This window comes from Macaca thibetana, chromosome 14 (genome assembly GCF_024542745.1).
Source record: "Macaca thibetana thibetana isolate TM-01 chromosome 14, ASM2454274v1, whole genome shotgun sequence".
NCBI classification, from domain to species: domain Eukaryota; kingdom Metazoa; phylum Chordata; class Mammalia; order Primates; family Cercopithecidae; genus Macaca; species Macaca thibetana.
The window spans coordinates 56,302,681-56,327,016 of NC_065591.1; the positions used below are offsets into that span (position 1 = coordinate 56,302,681).

A 24,336-nucleotide genomic window follows, 5' to 3' on the forward strand; every position below is an offset into this window, starting at 1 on the left:
TAATTTTAGAACATTTTAATCACTTTAAAAAGCACCCTTGTACTAATTAGCAGTCACTCTGTATCCCCTCACCCCAGGTAAACAGTAATCTACTTTCTGTCTCCATATATAGGCCTTTTCTGGGCAATTAATTAATTAATTTGAGGTAGAGTTTTTGCTCTTATTGCCTAGGCTGGAGTGCAATGATGAGATCTCGGCAACCTCCGCCTCCTGGGTTCTAACTATTCTCCTGCCTCAGCCTCTCAAGTAGCTGGAACTACAGGCGTGCCCCACCATGCCTGGCTAATTTTTGCATTTTTAGTAGAGATGAGGTTTCACCATGTTGGCCAGGCTGGTCTCAACTCCTGACCTCAGGTGATTGCCCACCTTAGCCTCCCAAAGCGCTGGGATTACTGGCGTGAACCATCGTGCCCAGCCAGGACATTTTATATAAATGGAATGATAAAGTATGTGATCTTAGGCCACTTGACATGTTTTCAAGGTTCATCTGTGTCGTAGCATGTAACAGTACACCATTCTTTTTCGTGGCTGAATAGTGTTCCATTGTATTATTATACATTTCATTCATCTGTTCATTAGCTGATGCCTGCTGATTCTTTTGTATTTATTTTTTTGAGATGGAATCTTGCTCTGTTGCCCAGACTATAGTGCAGTAGTGTGTGATCATAGCTCACTGCAGCCTCGAACTCCTGGGCTTAAGTGATCCTCCCACCACAGCCTCCTGAGTAACTGGTACTACAGATGCATACCACCATGCCTGGCTTATTATTATTGTTTTTATTATTGTTTTGAGATAGGATCTTGTTCTGTCACCCAGGCTGGAGTGCAGTAGCACCATCACAGCTCACTGCAGCTCAATCTGCCAGGCTCAAGTAATCCTTCTACCTCAGCCTCCAGACTAGTAATTATTAAATTTTTTTTTTTACATTTATTTATTTATTTATTTTATTATACTTTAAGTTCTAGGGTACATGTGCATAACGTGCAGGTTTGTTACATATGTATACTTGTGCCATGTTGGTGTGCCGCACCCATCAACTCGTCAGCACCCATCAACTCGTCATTTACATGAGGTATAACTCCCAATGCAATCCTTCCCCCTTCCCCCCTCCCCATGATAGGCCTCGGTGTGTGATGTTCCTTTTCCCAGGCTGGTTCTGAACTCCTGGCCCCAGGCCATCCTCCTGATTAACTGCAATTACAGGCATGAGCCACAGTCCCTGGCCCTGCTGGTTCTTAAATAGGCTTTTGGTCAGTCCTCCTGTTTTTAGCTCCATCTTTATCCCCACCTTGAAAGGTGCCTAATGCTACAAGTTCCTGAGCTTTTTGGAGGTTATGTTGTATCTCAGCCTTTCTCAAGCCTACTGTTAGTAACTACTCATTCATCTGCTTTTCAGCTTCTAAAATGTTGTTACTATTACCTTCGCTCTCATTTTGTGGGTTTGTGCCACTCCCCATCCCTCATTGTTTTAGCAAGGTTTTGGAAAGAGAGAGGTAGCCGAGGAAGAGCTAATGCATACCTTCAGTCCTCAGTCTTTCACTGAAAGTTTAAGAGGTGGGATTCCCATGCTGTGTCAGGCTCTAGGCCCAATAGTCATGGAATGACCAAGCTAGAAAAACCTTTAGAGATGAGCAGCTAGTCATGTACTTCATCTTTCAGCTGAAGAGAATGAGACTCACAGGACTTAGTAAATTGTTTAATGTCATACAATTAGTAAGTAGCCAAGTTAGGTCCTTAATCCTGTCTCCTGCCTTCTTAACTAGTTGCTCAGACTTAATTTAGGCTGATTACTTTAACATTCAGTATTGAGGAGAGCATGGGGACCCTTGCTCAGATTTGGCCTCTGCCACTTTTTAGTTACAGAAATGGGTTTGCTTAAGCCCAATTTTCTGGAGGGACTAGCTTTTAGAGAAAGGTGCATGTGTACCTACCTGTGTAGCCTCTGGGAGCTCACTGTATTTGAAAGAGTGTGTGTATACATCTAACTAATTTATTAATTATATAAAAGAATGGCTGGGCGCAGTGACTTACGCTTGTAATCCCAGCACTTTGGGAGGCTGAGGCGGGCAGATCTTCTGAGGTCAGGGGTTCAAGACCAGCCTGGCCAACACGGCGAAACACTCTCTCTACTAAAAATATGAAAACAATTAGCTGGGCATGGTGGTGCGTGCCTGTAATCCCAACTATTAGGGAGGCTGAGGCAGGAGAATTGCCTGAACCTGGGAGGTGGAGGTTGCAGTGAAGTGAGATTGCATCACTGTACTATAGCCTGGGTGACAGAGCGAGACTCCATCTTAAAAAAAAAAAAAAAAAAAAAAAAGAACACAGGATTGGGTTTCTTAGACTGGTCTAAAAGACCATGAATTGGACAGCTGGTTGCATCACCCACTAAACAGGAAATTATGTGAGTTCCAGATGTTACCTGACAGATGTGTGCTCTGCAGGGCATTTGACTGGGCTAAAAGGAATGCAATGTGAACAAAAGTGCTTTCAGTTTGTCCTAGATGTAGTTTGGAACAGTCCTGACTAGATAGGCTCTCAAACCCTAGTCTTTCTAAAACTGCTCACATAAGAAGTTCAGCCATTTTAGAAATACTGGGTACATGAGTTGGATCACGTGTGGTACCTGGAAGATGTTAAGCAGGAGGCAAAACATCAATAGGAATAATGGCTGTATATACAAACCTAAAACGATCTGACAAAGTAAATGTGTTGAGAAAGAGAGTGAACAAATCTGCCTCGAGAAAACAGGAGTAACAGGGTTTATCTTAAATTTACATTGAAAAGCCTGGTCAGCAGCTTTCCTGGGTTAGTGCCTTGGAAGAGGACTTAGAAGTGGCCTGTGGGACCTGTGCGGTGGCTCATGCCTGTAATCTCAGCACTTTGGGAGGCCAAGGTGGACGACGGATCACTTGAGGTCAGGAGTTCGAGACCAGTCTGGCTAATATGGCACAACCCCATCCCTACTAAAAAGAGAAAGATTAGCTGGGCATGATGGCAGGCGCCTGTAATCCCAGCTACTTGGGAGGCTGAGGCAGGAGAATCAGTTGAACCTGGGAGGCAGAGGTTGCAGTGAGCCAAGATTGTGCCACTGCACTCCAGCCTGGGTGACAGAGTGAGACTCCGTCTCAAAAAAACAAAACAAAACAAAAAAGGCCTGTGGGTGGGGGTTGGGGGACAGTGGACAGTTCACTGCTTGTATTCTGGGTACTTATTTGCATGACTCCTGAGCACCACAGTCAGCTGGTGATGTGGGCCAAGGTAAAGCCTGTCTCTTCAAGGAACAGTTACCTTCTTTACGTCATGGTGTAGGAGTTGTAAAATCACTTTAATTTCATGTGAAGAAGAGATAAGGAAGAGTGATAGCTTCCAAAACTCTGCAGTCCTTATTGTGTGTGTGTGCCTGTATTTAAGGTGTCTCTATTTAAAAAGAGCTGATACTAATGAATGTCATCTATTAGTAAAAGTAATCATAAGGTTAATTCTCATTTAATTAGAAATGTGTAATCTCTTCCCTTCCTACATTGTGCCCCACCATCAGACAGGTGATGCCCTCTGATTTGTATAGGGGTTCAGAAATTATGTAGAAGATAGGGAGAATTGAAATGCTGGAGCAGCCAGAGAGTTGAAGAGAAAACAACCTAGCTCTCAACATGTACAAAAAATAGAAGTGTGAGTTGGTAGCAGTGCTATGCTGCTGGGCAGTCTATTTCACAAGTGTTTATAACAGGAAAGATACAGTGCCATCTTTTAGTGTGGGAAATAAACTGATTATAGCATGGATGACACTCAGTTGATGACCATGGTCACCAATAGTATCAATTTTAGGATATCCCAGAATGCCACTATGCAAAGGATAGCATATTAACTTAGACATATGCATTCACAGAGGAAAGAATTTCATCATTCTTGCTGCAGATAATCTGCAGATAATGTGAAATAGACCTTATAGGATTGCTGTTGATACGGTAAGTTGAGGCGCAGTCCATGTGATACTGAAACAGGAGAGGTTCCCTTGTCCCCTCCCTGGCTTGCTGCTGCTGCTGCTTTTTTTTTTTTTTTTTTTTTTTTTTTTTTTTTGCAGACAGAGTCTCGCTCAGCCACCCAGGCTGGAGTGCAGTGGTGCAATCTCAGCTCACTGCACCCACCGTCTCCAGGGTTCAAGCGATTGTCTCGTCTCAGCCTCCTAAGTAGCTGGGATTACAGAAACTCATGCCTGGCTAATTTTTGTGTTTTAGTAGAGATGGGGTTTCACTATGTTGGCCCAGCTGGTCTTGAACTCCTGACCTCAGTTGATCACCCGCCTCGGCCTCTCAAAGTGCTGGGATTACAGGTGTGAGCCACCGTACCCTGCCCACAGTATAGTTTTGAATGCTTGAAATGTATTGCTTGCAGTCTCTGTTTTAAAAACCCTGAGAGGTTGTTAGAACCATTAAAAAAAAGTTTTTTTGTTTCTTTTTTTAAGATAAACTTTAAGTTACCTTTAAGTTAAACTTAAAGGTAATTATAGATTTATTTGCAATTGTAAGAAATAACACAGAGCGATCCCCTGTGCACTCTACCCAGATTCCCTTATTGGTGACATCTTGCAGAACTATATAGATATTATTAGAAACTCACGCCTGTAATCCCAGCACTTTGGGAGACTGAGGCAGGTGGATTACCTGCAGTCAGGAGTTTGAGACCAGCCTGGCCAACATGGTGAAACCCCATCTCTACTAAAAATACAAAAAAATTAGCTGGATATGGTGGCGGGCACCTATAATCCCAGCTACTTGGGAGACTGAAGAAGGAAAATTGCTTGAACCTGGGAGGTGGATGTTGCAGTGAGCCAAGATTATGTCATTGCACTCCAGCCTGGGCAACAAGAATGAAACTCTGTCTCAAAAGAAAAAAAAAAAAAAAGATATCAGAACCAGGAACTTGACATTGATATAGTCAAGTATAAAGAGTTGCATCACTGTGAGAATTCTTGGGGTTGCCCTTTTATAGCCGCACCCATCTACCTTCCTCTCCCCACAGCCACCCAACTCTCCCCCTCCCCCACCATTCTTTGCTTCTCTAATTTTATCATTTCAAGAATATTATATAAATGAAATCATACAATATGTAACCTGTTGTGATTGGCTTTTTTTATTCCTATTCAGGTCTACTGGTGATGAATTCTCTCTGTTTTGCCTGAAAATATTTTTATTTTTATTTAAGTTTGCCTTCATTTTTGAAGGATTTTTTTTTTTCTGTTCATAAAGTTCTGGGTTTGACAGATATTTATTTATTTATTTATTTATTTATTTTTCAGTACTTGTAAGGTGTTCTTTCTTTTTTTTTTTTTTTTTTTTTTTTTGAGACGGAGTCTCGCTCTGTCGCCCAGGTTGGAGTGCAGTGGCCGGATCTCAGCTCACTGCAAGCTCCACCTCCCAGGTTTACGCCATTCTCCTGCCTCAGCCTCCTGAGTAGCTGGGACTACAGGCGCCCGCCACCTTGCCCGGCTAGTTTTTTTTGTATTTTTAGTAGAGACGGGGTTTCACCGTGTTAGCCAGGATGGTCTCGATCTCCTGACCTCGTGATCCGCCCGTCTCGGCCTCCCAAAGTGCTGGGATTACAGGCTTGAGCCACCGTGCCCGGCCTTTTTTTTTTTTTTTTGAGACGGAGTCTCGCGCTGTCGCCCGGGCTGGAGTGCAGTGGCCCGATCTCAGCTCACTGCAAGCTGCGCCTCCCGGGTTTGTGCCATTCTCCTGCCTCAGCCTCCCTAGTAGCTGGGACTACAGGCGCCCGCCACCTTGCCCGGCTAGTTTTTTGTATTTTTTAGTAGGGACGGGGTTTCACTGTGTTAGCCAGGATGGTCTCGATCTCCTGACCTCATGATCCGCCTGTCTCGGCCTCCCAAAGTGCTGGGATTACACGTTTGAGCCACTGCGCCCGGCCATGTTTTCTAGCCTTCATTGTTTCTGATGAGAGGGCAGTTGTAATTTCAGTTTCTTCCCCCGAATATAATGTGTGTCCTTTCTTTCTAGCTCTTTTCAAGGTTCTCTCTTATCACTGGTTTCCAGAAGTTTGTCTGTGATGTACTTGTGTATTATTTTATTGGCATTTATACTGCTTGGAGTCCGTTGAGCTTTTTGAATCTGTAAATGTTTGTCTTTTACCAAATTTGGGAAAATTTTAATTCTTCTTCAAATATTGTTTTCTGCCTCATTCTATTTTCCTTCTGGAACTCCAATTATATTATGTTAGACTTGTTGCCCCACACATCTCTGAGGTCCCTCTCTCCTGCTGCCCTTTCTTTTTTAATTTATACATTTTATTTTGTAGAGATGGGGTCTTACTGTATTACCCAGACTGGTCTTGAACTCCTGGCCTCAAACATTCCTCTCAACCTTGGCCTCCCAAAGTGCTGAGGTTACAAGTGTGAGCTACCACGCCCAGACAGCTCTTTCTCTAATCCTTTTTTCTCTCTGTATTTCTGATTGGATAATTTTTGTTGTTCTTTTTTCAAGGTCAGTAACTCCTCTGTCGTTTCCAATCTGCTTTTAAGCCAGCCCACTGCGTTGCAATGTCTGTTTCTCTGTTGCGATTTTTTTTTTTTTGAGACGGAGTCTTGGTCTGTTGCCTAGGCTGGAGTGCAGTGGCGTGATCTTGGCTCACTGCAACCTCCGCCTCAACCTCAAGAGATTCTTCTACCTCAGCCTCCCGAGTAACTGGGACTACAGGCGCACGCCACCACGCTCTGCTGATTTTTGTATTTTTAGTAGAGACGGGGTGTCACCATATTGGCCAGGCTTGTCTCTAACTCCTGCCTCAGCCTCCCAATGTGCTGGGATTACAGGTGTGAGCCACCACACCTGGCCTGAGATCTATTTTTTTCATTCATAATGATCATACCTGCTTTAAAATTCCTGTTTGCTAATTCCAGTATTTGAGTAAACTTAGGGTTGGTTTCTGTTGATTGACTTGTCTCTTGAGAATAGGTCATATTTTTCTGTTTCTTTATATGCTGAGCAGTTCTGGATTGTAAAGAACTAGATTCTGTTACCTCCCTCCAGAGAGCATTCTTATTTTATTATTATTATTGTTATTATTTTTAAGTTAACTGTTTCCCTGTAGTGAGTGGCAACTTAAATCTCAGTTCAGTTCTTTTACCCTTAACTTGGCTGCTTGGGGTCTACTCCATGCATGCGTGGTTCAGGGATCAGCCAGTTTTGTAGGCAGAGTTTGTACATAGATTTTTGGGTCTTCCCTTCTGTGGTTCTCTCTGGAATTTCCCTCTTTCACTTCCCAGCTGCTGTGGTTTGCCTTAAAATTTGTCCTCTGGTTTCTGAAGCTAGTAAGATTATGAGTTTTTCAGTTTTACCCACCTCTTATGACAGACAGGTACTTGCCTGACTGGAAGCCATAAAAAAGGGAAACTCACCCAGTATCATTACCTTCTTCTAAATGATGACTTTTTTCCCTACTTGAGAATCTTCTTGCTTTTTAATTCTCCAGACAAGCTCATACTTGTCTGCAGGAAAGTTGTTCTGATGGGAGCTATTCTGCCATGACTGGAAGCAGAACCTCTGTGAACTAGATATAAAGTATTCTGTTGATAAAATCAATTTTTTCCCGTTGTAGTTTCACAGATCTTTATATTACTCTCCCTATCACCTTCAAGAGGCCAGATATAAAAATGTCTTTAAACGGGGTGTGGTGGAGCATGCCTTTAAGGGAGGCTGAAATCAGAGGATTGCGTGAGCCCTGCAGTTTGAGACCAGCCTGGGCAACCTAGCTAGATCCTGACTCTACAAAAAAATTTAAAAAATTAGCTGGGTGTGCTGGTCCCAGCTACTCTGGAGGCTGAGGTGGGAGGATAGCCTGAGCTCAGGAGGTTGAGGCTGCAGTGAGCCGTGATTGTGCCGCTGCACCCCAGCCTGGGCAACAGAGTGAGACTCTATCTCAAAACAACAACAACAAATGTCGGTTTGTTTCTGGCTTGATCAAAGCAGAACAGATAAAAAACCTATTAGAAGTTCTTGTAAGGCATGTATGGTTTAAAAAAAATCTTTTATGATTGATTTGAACTGTACTTCCTTGGAAGCAGATTCATAAGGATAGACTGACACGTAGTTGACTGCTTTTGAAATTGTTCTTAGAAATGGGCTTAAAATCTGATATCTAGATCTGCTGATGTTTGTATAATCTGTATGTGTTGGACAAATAATTAGTTGTTGTTTCTAGGACAATAGGACAGTTGTGGTGGCGATGTCATATTCCTAATATTGTTTGAATTTCCAGGGGTCTAAATAATTGAAATTTAAGGTACCTGTGATACACGGGGTTCAGGAGGTGGGCCTGTGTAGGTGTTTCTGAGGATTAAGTTTTCCTACTGTTTCTTCCTTTTTTTTTTTTTAGATGGGGTCTCGCTGTGTCACCCAAGCTGGAGTGTAGTGGTGTGATCTCAGCTCACTACATCTTCCATCCCCTGGGTTCAAGTGATTCTCCTGCCTCAGCCTCCCGAGTAGCTGGGATTACAGGTGTCCGCCACCACACCCAGCTAATTTTTATATTTTTTTAGTAGAGATGGAGTTTCACTATGTTGGCCGGGCTGGTTTCTAACTCCTGACCTTGAGTGATCCACCCACCTTAACCTCCCAAAGTGCTGGAATTGCAAGCATGAGTCACCGTGCCCAGCCCCTTACTGTTTATTCTTAAAACTCAGCCCTAAGTAAATGATGAGTGAATCATTTCAATAAAAAAAATCTTAGGTTTGTGAATCCCCTTCTCTTACCTTTTTGGCACTCTTTGTGGAGTGACTGAAATGAATATGATTTGCTTTCAGGGCCCTCATACTTCTTTATACATCTCCTTTCCCCTTGTGGAGAAGATACTTTGCTCTTGCTACTGGTCTAGTCTAATTCACAGAAGGACGTTTGTCTAACTTCAGCACCCTGTATAGTCTTTTATTCAGAACTGGACTCTTTAACAAGACTTCTTCCCTTAGCTGATTTAAAGAAGGGGCAAATATGGAGAGGTGGTGGTGGGGACAGAGGCTTTAACAATTACTTCTCCCATGATTCATAGCCTTTCTCTCTTTTGACCACACGTCAGATCAGCTGGTCATGCTCACCTTTGGCGCCATTCTTCTTCTCACTTTTTAAAAGTTCTCCCCTTAATCACTCAGCTTTCCTATCTTCTCACACGTGCATGTCATGTCTTAGGGAGCACCGTACAGCCATTTAGATGAGATCAGGCACATTTAGGGTAGTTATGGCCATAGAGGCCTAGAGCCATTTTAGGAAGGCATCTTTTCTTCACAGAGGACAGTGATTCCTCTCTATGTTGTGATATTTCATGGTTTTCACTGAGGGGATTTTCTGGCTAGTTAGGAATAAATGAGCACGCGGTAACTGAAAGTGAAGAAGCTTAGGAGGAAGAAACAGTTATCTTCTTTCAGACATGAATGCAGTTTAAAAATACATCCCAAGAATTTCAGACTGTAGACGAGATCATTATGTCAGCTGCTTGCTGCTTAATTACTTTGTACAGTAAGTGCAGGCTTACCATGAGTGGGCTCTTTGCAGGTGTTACTGAAAGCTCTGAGCCTAGCTCTACATAAGCTGTAGGCCTTTGTTGCTGCAGCTATTACCAGCTGCCTGCTGACTTTTGCCAGTCTTGTTTAGTGAAGATTACCAAATGTATTTTGAGGGATGAAATTTGCTCAAAAAGAAAGTTTCAGAATAATTTGTTTGGAAGAAGGATCAGGAAATAAGAGGAATGAAATTATGGCACTTGCTTTTAATAACAGAAAGAAGGTTGGGTCCTATCAGAATTTGAAAATTGAATAAGTGAGCTGCTGCTTCTGATGTTGGACAAAACCTCAGAGAAAATAGAGGAGACATTGTAGTTATAAAAGCAATAACTTTCTGACTGGACTTATTACTAGTTTCTGGAACAGGTGCCTTAGAGTTATTATAAACTTTTCTCTTTTAGAAACTTTTGAGGTGCCTCTGGGATTGATTTAGGGTAAAGGACTTTCTGACTTAGGTGCATCTCATCCTGTAATTGTGAAGAATGCATCCTCCTTAATAACCACAAGTCCCTTTAGGTTCCAGACCAACTAAAAAAACTGTATTTGTAACAGAATTTATTCTATCAACTAGAACACGCAAACAGGACCCTGTGCCAGTGTGCTCTGAATGGTTAGGCCATGTAGGTGAAAGATCTGGAGCCTCCCAGATAATAGCCTTCCTGTGAAATGGTTATTTGTATATGTATGTTCTTTTTCCTGTATATTTGACATTGAGATCATTGAGGGTATGTGCTTTGTCTGGTTCATCTCTATTCCTTGCAGTATCTAAGTCCCTTGATTACTCAGTAAACAGGTAATATAATTCATTTGACTTGTCCTTGATTGTTTCCCATATGTTTCCATGACACCTAAAATTTATTTGTTTGAACTGTTTATATGTGTTTAATTTGTCCCATACTCCCTAATTCCTTAGGAAAAGCAATATTTGGGACAGTATACTTTTAGATAGAGCACTAGTGACTTTACAGTAATTTGGTATCAATTGAGCTCTTCATTCTACTATACCGTATTATAATGTTTTTCAAACTGAATTGTGATCATTAGTAGGCCTGCAGTCAGCATTTTTAGTTTTAATGATATAGAGTAGGAAATATGAGAGGACATTATATATAAAGGTAAGTATTGTTTTGTGAAATTTTTGCTTTAGGTAAATTTGTGTATACACATATACATGTATATGTTTATTGCTTCATAATGTAAAATGTAATTTGTACTGGAATAATGGTCAAAAAAGTTTGAATAACACTGCTTTATTGTAATACTCTGTTATTTCATTTATCATATAGCATTATGCCAGTACATACAGGCTTCTAAAGCCAGGGATGGTGCCAGCCCTTTCATTTCAAGTACGACTGAAGGTAAAAACAAAACAAAATTGAGAACACCCAAAGCTTTCTAATGGTTCTTACATATGTCTCTCCAGTGGCATTTTGTAACCTTTGACCTTCTAACTTTCTTGTGCCTTTTTTGACCAGTAGATTATTCAGATTTGTATCCCTCTAGGTGGTGGGTTCTTTGGTTCTTTCTCTCTTCACTTTAATGTTCTTATTTCAATATACTCTAGTGTTTTTAGGAGGGGGAATGGGAAAACAAAGGACAGTTCTGGAAATTTCAAGTAATTCTGAATTGACAGAATATCTCATTATATTTACCCTGAAATCTGCTTTGTTAATGTTCTTATATCTTTTCGTTTCTTTGTATTTTTCCCAGAGATCATTGAAATGCGTAGTTTATTCTGAATTTTAAGTAAAATATGCTTCTGTGATGTTTTTAGTTGACTTTAAGCAAATTAAACCTGACTTTCAGGGAAAAAAAAAAAGATAGATACAATCCTTGTCATTCCTTGTGCTTTCTCACTCTCTTCCAAGAAAATTAACCATTGGGTTTGTAGTAATAGTTTCATTTTGAAGAAGAACTGACAGCTAGTGATGTCTAACATTAACCATGCTATACTTTTTCAGCTTCTTTACTGACCTAATAACTTTAATGCCTTTCCTATTCTTATTCTTAGATGGTTGGCATACTAACCCCCTTGCCTTCATTTCTGTACCTTGCTGGACTACCAAGCTCAGACGTTTGTAACCCCGTGACTTAAAGGGATTTTGTAGAGATGATTTGCTTCATTCTTTTTCTTACAGGAGAAAATTTTGAGCAGACGCCATTGAGACGAACATTCAAATCTAAGGTCCTTGCACGATATCCTGAGAACGTAGAATGGAATCCCTTTGACCAAGATGCAGTAGGAATGGTTAGTATTTGTTAGCCACAAGTATGAGATAATTTACAGAGTAATTTTTAATAGAATTGTGGATTCAGGCTGTGGTAGCAGTGGTACCACCAAATATCAATAACTTTTGAAGAAAGGATTATAACACTTGTTGTTTATTATTCTGTATTTTGGTCAAAGTATCAAATATTCAGAATATATTAACTATGCAAAAAGTTATAATGTGTTTCTGTTGTATCAGAGAAATACATAGTATTGTGTCAGTGAACTTATTTTGTGGTCCTGATTTATTGATTATTTATTGCATTGAGATTATATGATGAGTTAATTTTAAACTTCACTAGTTTAAAATTGTTTTCTCTCATTCTGCACTGAATATATCTGAGTGATATGACAGAAGTAGATATTTTTGTTTCATCATAATTTTATTTTCATTTTTTTGTTTCATCATAATTTTAGATAGGAAAGCATTTAAAATCTCATATGGAAGAATATACCACTATGAGTAAGCTAACCTTTATTGAATATTCACCTTGTGCTAGGCACTCTAATAAGCATTTTACATGAATTAATTTATTTAATCCTCATGGTACTCCTTACATGGGTAGTATTAAATAAACACATACACACGTACATATTTTACAGATGAAGAAATTAAGATCCAAAGAGGTTAGGTAATGTATTCAAGCTCGCATGGCCAGTAAGTAGTTGAGTTGGAGTTTGAGCACTGTAGTCTGGTTCCAGACTTCTGCTGTTAACCTTATCTTTGTACTGCCTCTGTTGCATTTGTTTTTGAGGCAGGGTCTCACTCTGTCGCCCAGGCTGCTGGAGAGCAGTGGTGTGGTCGGTCTCTCCTTACTGCAGCCTCATCCTCCTGAGCTCAAGTGATCCTCTCACCTCAACCACCCGAGTAGCTGGGACTACTAGTGCATGACACTATGCCTGGCTACTTTTTGTATATGTTTTTTAATAGAAACAGGGTTTTGCTATATTGTCCAGACTGTTCTCAAATTCCTGGGCTCAAACAGTCCGCCCACCTTGACCTCCCAAAGTGCTGCGACTATAGGCGTGAGCCACTGCACTTGGCCTTCTATTACATACTTAACGGCATTCTGTAGTTTTTAGAGGATGGTCTTGTTTGATGCACACAAAAACCCTGTGAAGTAGGGAGAGGAAACTGTATTATTTATTTCACAGATGAAGAAACTGTCTTTGAGAGACTTAAGTTTTTTGACTCCTAGTCTAGTATTTATTTCATTTTAACATGCTATATTCTAGAAATACCTAGCCTTTGGGAAGTCAAGTTTAAGGCTAATAGATATAATATAATATAGGCCCTTGTATTTGTTAACCCAGGCTATTATATTTTATTTGTATAGCAGGTTCATGTAAAACTGGAAAATGGGAACTGATTGATTCAGGTCAGTTCGATTAACTATCCAAGTTTCTTTATATAACCCATCTGAATTAGAGTGAAAACAGTACATCTTTATCCTGATTCTGTCATCTCCTTGGTTTATATGAAATGAGCATACTTTTTGATGTGAAAATAAGTTTTACTAATGACAAAATTTTGTGAGGTGATAGTCCAATACTATTTACAAGTTTGTTTTATTTTTAGGTATAAAGTTGCATCTATCTGGTTTTTAGATATATTTCTAGCATCGTCTCCTAATATACATATCTTACTCTCTGTCTTGCTGTCATGCTTAACCACCTACCATTTCCTAAATTCTCCAAGTTTTCTTTTATCTCCATGTCTTTGTGCATTTTCTTCTTGTCCCCGAAATATCCTTCTGTCCCTTGTGTACCTGATGAACTCTAACATTACCTTTCTTTGGCGACAGAATCTTGCTCTGTCACTCAGGCTGGGCTGCAGTGCATGATCTTGGCTCACTGCAACCTCTGCCTCCTGGGTCAAGTGATTCTTATGCCTCAGCCTCCCTAGTAGCTGGGATTATAGGCGTGCACTAGCACACCTGGTTAATTTTTGTATTTTTAGTAGAGACAGGGTTTCGCCATGTTGCCCAGGCTGGTCTTGAACTTCTGGCCTCAAGCGATTCACCTGCCTTGGCCTCCCAAACTGTTGGGATTACAGGTGTGAGCCACTGCACCTGGTCCGTTTTTGTAGCTTTTTTCTGATATTCCCAGGCTGAGTTGTCTGTTCTGTGTTCCCATAGTACTTTGCATATACTTCTGTATATCCCTGATGACTGCATTATGATTTTATTTACTTGCGTGTCTTGCATTAGAAAGAGAGAGCTTTAAGCCAGATACACTCTCAGCTTAGTAGGTGCTCTATAAATAAATAAATAGTGATGGTGTTCTGAAAGAGGATCGCCAGTAAGTGTTCTTACTGCTTGTTGCCTTGTTGTCTTTTGCAGCTATGTATGCCCAAAGGGCTGGCATTCAAGACCCAGGCTGATCCCAGGGAGCCCCAATTCCATGCCTTTATTATCACAAGGGAGGATGGCTCTCGGACATTTGGGTTTGCCCTCACATTTTATGAAGAGGTGACTAGCAAGCAGATCTGCAGTGCGATGCAGACCCTCTACCACATGCACAATGCTGAGTATGATGTCCTACATGCTCCCCCTGCTGATGGCAGAGACCAGAGCAGCATGGAGGATGGTGAAGACACTCCTGTGACCAAACTGCAGCGCTTCAACTCCTATGACATTAGCCGGGACACTCTCTACGTCTCTAAGTGCATCTGCCTCATCACGCCCATGTCTTTCATGAAGGCATGTCGGAGCGTGCTGGAGCAACTCCACCAGGCGGTCACTTCACCTCAGCCCCCTCCACTGCCCCTTGAGAGCTACATATACAACGTACTCTACGAGGTGCCACTCCCACCTCCTGGCCGGTCCTTGAAGTTTTCTGGGGTCTATGGGCCAATAATCTGCCAGAGACCAAGTACCAATGAGCTTCCCCTATTTGACTTTCCTGTCAAAGAGGTTTTTGAACTGCTCGGGGTGGAGAATGTGTTTCAGCTTTTTACTTGTGCCCTTCTGGAGTTTCAAATCCTGCTCTACTCACAGCGTAAGTCAGTGCTTACTAGAGCCTTCTGCCTGCCTCGGGCTTCCTTTCTTTCCATGTTCAGATACAGTGGGACTGACTGTAAAGGTTAAGAGCTATTACAGTTTAAGCAAAACCCAGATATTTTGCAGGTAGGTGGTGGATGGCAAATTGATGGACATGAGAGGGCCAGTATTTCTGATTAACTGTCTTCATGGCCTTTTGCTGGGCATTCCAGTCTTGGAAGGGAACACTGCTTCCTATGTCCCTTCTGATTGAAGTGAAAAGAGGGGTGGGTAGGAGGTGGTGGTCACAGAAAGCTGACTTTCCATCAATTCTGTTCTGTCATTCTGCAGAGTTATTTCTGCCTCTTCCTTAGCCTAGTAAAATTGAGGATTCACAAAGGATAATCCTTTATATATTGAGAAAATGTGGATGTGTTGCTTCTTTTTGTTGTTTACTTAACTGAATTGTTTTTATAAATGGGAGGTTGAGTGTAAGCAGCATATTTGGACAAAATAGTAAAGTAGATGAGAAAGAAACAGATGCTTACTTAATGAACCAGGCTAGTAACATGAAATTCATTCATTCAGTACATGTTTACTGAGAGTGTACTATGTGCCAGGCATTGTTTCAAGGGTAGTGGTGGACAAGATAGAAAAATTGTTGTGGTGGACAAGACAGAAAAATTGTTGCTATAGTGGAACTTAAATTTTAGTGGGGGAAGAGAGGTGATTAAACAAATACATAAACTATGTAGTTTGTAAGGTTCTTAATAAGGGCTATAAAGAAAAATAAAACAGAGAAAGGGATAATATTTGGGGAAGAGAAGTTCCAATTTATAATAAGAGTGGTTAGGTAGGCATCCCTGAGTGACCTGTTAATATCTGTAGGAAAAGTATTCCAGGCAAAGGGCCCAGGTCTTATAAATGGTCTAAGACAAGAATGTGCTTCATGTGTTCAAGAACAAGGAAGCTGGGTGGATGGAATGGAGTGAATGAGCAGGAGTATAGTAGGAGATGGTGTTAGAGACTTAACTGGAGGCCAGATTGTATAGAATCTTGTAGGCCATTGTAAGGACTTTGGCTTTTACTCTTAGATGGCTCTTAGATAGCCATCAGAGTTTTCAATTTTTTTTACTTTTTATTTTAAAATAATTTTTAGCTTATGGAAGAGTTGCAAGGAGTGGTCAAAGGACTCTTGTATACCCTATGCCAAATTCACCAATTGTTAACATTTTGCCACATTTGCTTTATTACGGTCTCTCTCTGTGTGTGAACATAACTGAACCATTGAGAGTTATTGTGACTCCTAAATTCTCATATGTTTATTTCCTAAGAATAACATTCTCTGAAATAACTATCATTGATCAAATTTGGAAAACCTGACATTGAGACAGTACTGTATTAAAGTTTCTCTAGTACCTGATAATGTCTATTATGATAATGTAAAAAAATTCCTTATTCAGGATCTAGTGCGATATCTTGCATTGCTTTTAGTTGTGAGTTTCTCAGCCTTTGTCTTTCATGACATAGACATTTTTGAAGAGTACAAGCAGGTTATTTTATAGACTGTCCCTTAATTTGATTTTGTCTGATGTTTTCATGATTAGATTCAGATTATAAATTTTTGCCTAAAATACCATAGAAGTGATGTTGTGCTTCTCTCAGTGCATTATATTAGGAGACATATACTGTCAGTTTTCATGATTACAGGAGGCAGGCATATGATGTCATTTTGTCTCATTTTTGGTGATAGTAATCTGCTCACTTGGTTAAGATGGTGTCTGTGGTTTCTTAACTGGAAAGTTTTAATTTTTCCCTTGGTAATTAACACGTAAGTTGTGGGGAGATACTTTGAAACTAATTATTCTGTTCTTTAAAGTTTTGCGTAACCATTTCTTTTTTAGTTTTTATTTTTTTGTATTATATTTGCAGTTTATGGATGCCTAATAGTTTAGCATCTATTGATGTTTCTATTCTGAATCAGTTTTTTCAAGGATAGTAGCAAAAAGGTGATTTTCTTTTTCTTTTTTTTTTTCCTTTTGAGGCAGGATCTCACTCTGCTGCCCAGGCTGGAGTTCAGTGGTGCCATCATGGCTCTCTGCAGCCTCATCCTCCTGTGCTCAAGTGATCCTCCCACCTCAGCTTCCTGAGTAGCTGGAATTACAGGCACTCACCACCATGCCTGGCTAATTTTTTATTTTTTGTAGACATGGGGTCTCACTATATTGCCCAGGCTGGTCTCAAACTCTTGTACTCAACCTCCTGCCTTGATTTCCCAAAGTGCTGGGATTACAGGTGCCACTGTGCCCAGCCTTAAATTTTTTTTTTTTTTGTAAGAAATAGTCTTACTCTATCACCCAGGCTAGAGTGTAGTGGCACAATAATGGCTCACTGTAGTCTTGATATCCTGGGCTCAAATGATCTTCCCATCTCAGCTGCCTGAGTAGCTGGGACTACAGGCGCCCACCACCATGTCTGGCTAATTAAAAAAACTTTTTTTTTTTGTAGAACTAGGGTCTTGCTTTATTGCCCAGGCTGGAAAATAGTGGTTTTTAAACTTTATCTGTATTTATTAATTGGCATTATACCATAATGAAGAATGTTTCTTTCTCCTTTGTTTATTATTGTATGGATTCATAGATTTTTATTTTACTCAAGTTATAATTCACTATAATTATTTACTTTGATGCTCAAATTTCCCAGATTTGGTCCACGGACAAAAGAACGGACCTCCACAATGGCAGGGCTTTTGCTTTTTGCTCACTGATGGATTCCAAGCACTAAAACCGTGGCTGGTTTATAAGGGTGCTCAATAAATGTTGTTAAATGAATGAATAACTCAGGCTTTTAACAGGATCACTCTGGCCATTATATTAAGAGTATATCCCCAAAGGGAGAATGAGCAAAGAGTTCCGTTAAGAGGTAATTTGTAATAATCCAGGTGAGAGGTGATGTCAGTTAGAACTAAGGAGGTAACAGTGAAGTGGTGTGAAATGGTTCGGTTCTGGATACAGTTTGAGGGTGAAGTAATGGAAACTATGTTGAACTCAAGAGCACATACCTCATATAAAGTGGACAGCCACTAATTAGCTCCAGTTAATTCCTTGTGGGTATACTGGCCTGATGTTACTAAATATTCCAATATTTCATGAGGACCCAGATTTTTTACATGAAATCTCTGATTTTTAAATATTGGCAATAATATTCTTTTTAAACACTGCAGGCCAAACAAAAAGCATCTGCTGGCTGAATGTAGTTCCTGAGGCTTCACTTTGCAGCTTCTAGTTTAAGATACGAAGTTACAACCTCCTGTCTCTGGGTGAAATACAGACTTGGACAAATCATATTGCTTTCCTAGCTATTTCTTGACTGGAGCTTCATAAAAATACTTTGAAATGGAGACTTAGTTGAATAGGGAAGAACTTCTCTGGTTTCGAACAGAACAGAGAGGAGGAAACCAAACTGTATAGAGTGTTAGAAGATACAGTAGACTTTTAGGTACCTATAAGGCAGTGGGGTGTTTAGAGGCAAGGAAAGGAGGATTGAAACAAATATGATGAACACAAGGGAAAAATAACATTATTTCATCTGAATTTCTTTTGTATTTCCTAGAATATGGGTTCTTGTATCCATAATAAAAATTTTAAGAGGTTTGAATGTAATTGAGATGGTTAGTATGTAGAATTGAATTGAACTTAGGACCTAAAGTCACGTTCAGCATGGACAAGAGAAAGCTTTTTCCAGAAATTCCTGGATATTGCTGAGGCCAAAGTGGAGTGGATTACTTTTCATTGGATGTAAGTTATGCTTTTTGTTGTTAATAGAGTGCTTTAAACAATTTAGGTTGGTTGTCTTGAAATAGTTTTTATTAATGATCCAAAGGCATCTTCCTTGTATGGATAAAAATCACTCTGGCCAAAAACAAGCTGTCACCACTGCAGTTGATTTTACCTGCTGCATGTCCTGCCCTCTGAATAGAAAAGAGGTGTTACTTGAGGAAAAGGAATGCAGGCTGAATTGTAAGACTCTGAAAGTATAACCCTTTGGAACGCTGAATTGGCAGTTTTAAGCAGTGTTTTCTTTTTGGTATAGGTCATTTTATTTACTTCTGGATAATATTTATTCTTTAGTCCATATAGAAATAGTGTTTTTTTAATAGCATAATTTTTAATTGGTTGTTTAAAAATTATTATTACTTTTTTTTTTGAGACAGGGTCTCATTCTGTCACCTACACTGGAGCAGGTCTCATTCTGTCACCTACATGGTGTAGGTGACAATCATAACTCACTGCACCCTTGACCTCCCCAGACTCAGATGATCCTCCCATCTCAGCCTCCTGGGTAGCTGGGACTACAGGCATGTACTGCCGTGTCTGGCTAGTTTTTGTATTTTTTGTAGAGATGAGGTTTTGCCATGTTGCCCAGGCTGATCTTGAACTCCTGGGCTCAAGCAATCCACCTTCCTTGGCCTCCCAAAGTGCTGGGATTACAGGCATGAGCCACTGCACCCGGCCTTATTTTAAAATTATATGCATAACAGAAACTCTTTATCTGAAGTGGCCTAGTAGAGTAGTTGATTGGAAACCAAAAAAGTCAGTTAAGTCACAGAATCCTAAAAATGATATATACAATTAATTTTATAGTTAAACTATTTATTATTTGTTATTTTTGGGATGGAGTTTTGCTCAGTCGTCTAGGCTGGAATGCAGTGGCACAATCTCGGCTCATTGCAACCTCCGCCTCCTGGGATCAAGTGATTCTTCTGCCTCAGCCTCCCGAATAGCTAGGACTACAGGTGCACACCACTGTGCCTGGCTAATTTTATTATTTTTAGTAGAGACAAGGTTTCACTATGTTGGCCAGGCTGGTCTGAAACTCCTGATCTCAGGTGATCCACCAGCCTCAGCCTCCCAAAGTTCTGGGATTATAGGCGTGAGCCACCACGCCTGGCCTAAATAATTTAACTTAAAACGTATAACTGTATAGTCACTAATCTTTGATGAAGGGTCCAGGCATTTCTCATGATTATGAATTCACAAATCAGGTATCTGCACTCCTTGCATAAACCACACCCATAATGCATTGACTAGATTTCCTAGTTACTTTGCTTTACTTTTTTTTTTTTTTGTAGGTGGAGTCTTGCTTTGTTACCAGGCTGGAGTGCAGTGGCGTGATCTTGGCTCACGGCAGCCTCCGCCTCCCGAGTTCAAGCAATTTTCCTGCCTCAGCCTCTTGAGTAGCTGGGACTACAGGTGTGCACCACCACGCCCACCTAATTTGTATTTTTAGTAGAGATGGGGTTTCACCATGTTGACCGGGATGGTCTTGATTTCTGGACCTCATGATCTGCCCGCCTCGGCCTCCCAAAGTGCTGGGATTACAGGTGTGAGCCACTGCGCCCAGCCCTGGTTACTTTTTTTTTTTTTTTAAAGTAGAGTGATAACTTAAAGAACCTTGCAAAAGAACATGAGCAGAGACTACTTCTAGATTTTTGTCGTATTCCTTAGTTTTTTATTCTTAATTGTTTCATGGTATGCCTAATTCAATTACAGTGTTTTTTAGTGACTTTGTATTACTGAGTCTTTTGAAAGCATTTAATTTTGTTTCCAGAGAAACAGGCATTCTTTCTTTTTACCCTCAGATTTTACCATTTATTTACACAATATTTGGTTACGTTATATAATCCAGTAATAAGTTCAGCTAGCACAGGTTTGGGAACAAATGAGTGGGAGCAATGTATGCTTTACTCAGAGTGGAGAAAATCAATTGATAAAGTGAGTTGGCTAAGTGGAGGCTGATAAGAAATCTCCAATGATATTTTGCTATCTAAAGTAGTCTTTTACTGTAAAAATAATGATTGCTTAAGGCATATAATTAAAATAATTCCAAAGGGAATCAAATATTTTCCTCTCTTTTCTTCATATAGTAGCTAGATATCAAATTTTTTGTGTATCCTTAATGAAAACAATAGTTTTAAAAAACAAATAAATAATATGTGCACATATAATACAGAGAAAGTTGGAAGTTCCCCCCAACCCCCTTTTTTTTAAGACGGGGTCTCACTCTGTTGCCCAGGCTGGAGTGCAGTGGCGTGATCTCAGCCCCCTACCGGGTTCAAGCAGTTCTTGTGCCTCAGCCTCCCGAGTAGCTGGGACTACAGGTGCGTGCCACCACACCTGACTAATTTTTGTATTTTTAGCAGAGATGGGATTTGCCATGTTGGCCAACCTGGTCTCAAACTCTTGACCTCAAGTGAACTGGCCACCTTGTCCTCCCAAAGTGTTGGGATTACAGGCGTGAGCCACTGCACTTGGCCCCTTTTTCGTTGATCTAGTATCCTACCCCTGAGAAGTAATCTCATAATTTTTAAAAATTCCCTTTTTTCCGGTATTTTTAATAATGCACTATATATATATGTGTATGTGTGTATGTATATATATATATATATATATGTTTTTTTTTTTTTTGAGATGGAGTTTCACTCTGTTGTCCAGGTTGGAGTGTGGTGGTGCAATCTTGGCTCACTGCAACCTCTGCCTCCTGGGTGCAAACAGTTCTCCTGCCTCAGCCTCCCGAGTAGCTGGGATTAGAGGCACGTGCCACTACACCCAGCTAATTTTTGTATTTTTAAGGGGTTTCACTATACTCGCCAGGTTGATCTTGAACTCCTGACTTCAAGCAATCCACCCTACCTTGGCCTGCCAAGGTGCTGGGATTACAGGCATGAGCCACCACGCCTGGCCCAATGTACTATTTTTTATGTTAGGTGTTAAATATACATGTATTGATTTTAATATTCTTTAAATTATACATATACACTATGAAATCTGTATGGTATATTAAAATAAAACTTGAGGCCAGGTGCGGTGGCTCATGCCTGTAATCCCAGCACTTTGGGAGGCCGAGGAGGACAGATCTCTTGTGATCAGAAGCTCAAGACCAGCCTGACCAACATGATAAAACCCCATCTGTACTAAAAATACAAAAATTAGCTGGGCATGGCGGCACACACTTGTAATGCCAGCTACTGAAGAGGCTGAGGCACGAGAATCACTTCAACTCGGGAGGCAGAGGTTGCAGTGAGCGGAGATCACACCACTGCACTCCAGCCTGGATGACAGAGCAAGACCCTGTGTCCAATAAAATAATAAATAAATAAAATAAAACTTGAAAAAAGGCATTTCAAGAGTGTAAAATGAAGGATAGAAATTTACAGCATTAGAGGAGTGTACAGTGACGTGTGCAACTTCTACCTCTGCACCCTGGTTCTCCTTCAGGGAGGTTACCACTGTTTTCCGTTTCCTTGTAGACATAGCTGTGTATATACTATATATATACTTTTTAAAAAGAACACAAATGGGGGCATACTAATCATTGTTTTGCAACCTCCCAGGATAGTTTATAATTGTTTGTAAATACGTAGGAGCTGCCCTGTAGTTTGTTTAGAGGGGGCTTATTTATAGAGTGATTCCAAGTCTGATGTCTTTATCTGCACATACAAGTCATAAAAATGGGCCGGGTGTGGTGGCTCACACCTGTAATCCCAGCACTTTGAGTGGCTGAGGTGGGCAGATCATTTGAGGTCAGGAGTTCAAGACCGCCCTTGACAACATGATGAAACCTCTTCTCTACTAAAAATACAAAAATTAGCCAGGCGTGGTGGCGTGCGCCTATAATCCCAGCTACTGGGGAGGCTGAGGCAAAAGAATCGCTTCAACCTGGGAGGCAGAGGTTGCAGTGAGCTGAGATTGCGCCACTGCACTCCAGCCTGGGTGACAAAGCGAGACTTTGTCTCAAAAAACAAAAAAAGTGCTGGGATTATGGGTTTGAGCCATTACACCTGGTTTAAAAGACATTCCTTTTTTTGTTTTTTGAGACAATCTCACTTAAAAGATATTTTTAATGCCCAGTAGATTCCAAGAGTTTTAGCAGCTGTGTGTTTCAGAAACTGCGAAGAAGACCAAATATACGTATTTATCATACTAGTAAAGTTGTCTACAGGTTATGCTCTTCTTTGATTAGCTAGGAGCAAGGTGATAGGCAACTTTCAAAGCTTTATTAGTGAGCAAATGTAGGATGTTTTGCTAAACTTCTACCTTAATACTTTTCAGCTTCTGTTCCCTTTGTACTGAGACTTCTTCATTTCCTAGAAAGTTTTTTGTTCCTTACAACTACTTTATGAACCAACCTGTGATTTAAATGCTGGGGTGGGTTTTTAGTGCATAACATCATTTTAATTCCTATGACAGCTCATTTGAAACCAGCCATTCCAGAGGGATTTTACTCATATGATTTAAAAATGTATATTTCTGCTTTGTCCTTAAATGCCTGAAACCATCATATCATTTGTGAATAGTAATTTGTAAAATTTAAGTTTTAGGCCAGGAGCAGTGGCTCACGCCTGTAATCCCAGCACTTTGGGAGGCTGAGGTGGGCGGATCACCTGAGGTCGGGAGTTCGCGACCAGCCTGACATGGGGAAACCCTGTCTCTACTAAAAAATACAAAATTAGCTGGGGTGGTGGTGCATGCCTGTAATCCCAGCTACTTAGGAGGCTGAGGCAGGAGAATAGCATAAACCTGGGAGGCGGAGGTTGCGGTAAGCCGAAATCGCACCATTGCTCTCCAGCCTGGGCAACAACAGCGAAACTCCGTCAAAAAAAAAAAAAAAGTTTTAGTCAGTCAATTTTATTGGCTTTACCAATATATTTATTAGTCATTAAAAAAAAAAAAAGGCTGGCTGGGTGCGGCGGCTCACGCCTGTAGTCCCAGCACTTTGGGAGGCCGAGGTGGGTGGATCACGAGGTCAGGAGTTCAAGATTAGCCTGGCCAAGATGGTGAAACCCCGTCTCTACCAAAAATACAAAATTAGCCAGGTGTGGTGGTGGGCATCTGTAATCCCAGCTACTTGGGAGGCTGAGGCAGGAGAATCACTTGAACCCGGGAGGTGGAGGTTGCAGTGAGCCAAGATGGTACCACTGCACTCTAGCCTGGGCAACAGAGCAAGACTCCGTCTCAAAAAAAAAAAAGGCCTAGAAATTATACTCTGAAGAGAAGCCAAATATTGACCACGAGCCTTCCCTTTAGGCTATGATATGATCTCTGATCTATAACAAGAGTTTTGAGTCACTAAAGTCAATCCTCTGGGTCTTTCAAGTTCTAGGGAAGCCTTTTTTTTTTTTTTTTTCTTTTTTTTTTTAGGAGTCTAGCTCTGTCACTTAGGCTGGTGTGTGCAGCTGTGCAGTCTCGGCTCACTGCAACCTCTGGTCCCCAGGTTCAAGCGATTCTCACATCTCAGCCTCCTGAGTAGCTGGGATTACAAGTGCATGCCACCATGCCCAGCTAATTTTTGTATTTTTAGTAGAGACAGGGTTTCACCATGTTGGTTGGCCAGTCTGGTCTCGCACTCCTGACCTCAGGTGATTCACCTGCCTCGGCCTCCCAAAGTGCTGGGATTACAGGCGCGAGCCACTGCGCCCGGCCTCTAGGAAGGCTTTTTATTGAAACGTTAAAATAACATT

General features: G+C 40.8%; 2 protein-coding genes across 5 annotated transcripts in view; one reads left to right on the forward strand and one right to left on the reverse strand.

Annotated features, from left to right (window-relative positions):
* IPO7 (importin 7) overlaps positions 1 to 24,336 on the reverse strand; it is a 289,402-nt gene that overhangs the window by 248,286 nt on the left and 16,780 nt on the right. The window lies entirely within an intron of this gene.
* Positions 1 to 24,336, forward strand: part of DENND5A (DENN domain containing 5A) — a 130,470-nt gene that overhangs the window by 51,456 nt on the left and 54,678 nt on the right. For 2 of the 4 annotated variants that reach the window (XM_050756070.1, XM_050756072.1), the window contains exons 2-4: positions 10,853 to 10,924; positions 11,705 to 11,814; positions 14,178 to 14,835. In XM_050756070.1, coding sequence (XP_050612027.1) covers positions 10,853 to 10,924; positions 11,705 to 11,814; positions 14,178 to 14,835 — 840 coding nt within the window. The remainder of the gene's footprint in view (positions 1 to 10,852; positions 10,925 to 11,704; positions 11,815 to 14,177; positions 14,836 to 24,336) is intronic. The other 2 variants (XM_050756071.1, XM_050756073.1) reach the window with 1 other exon arrangement.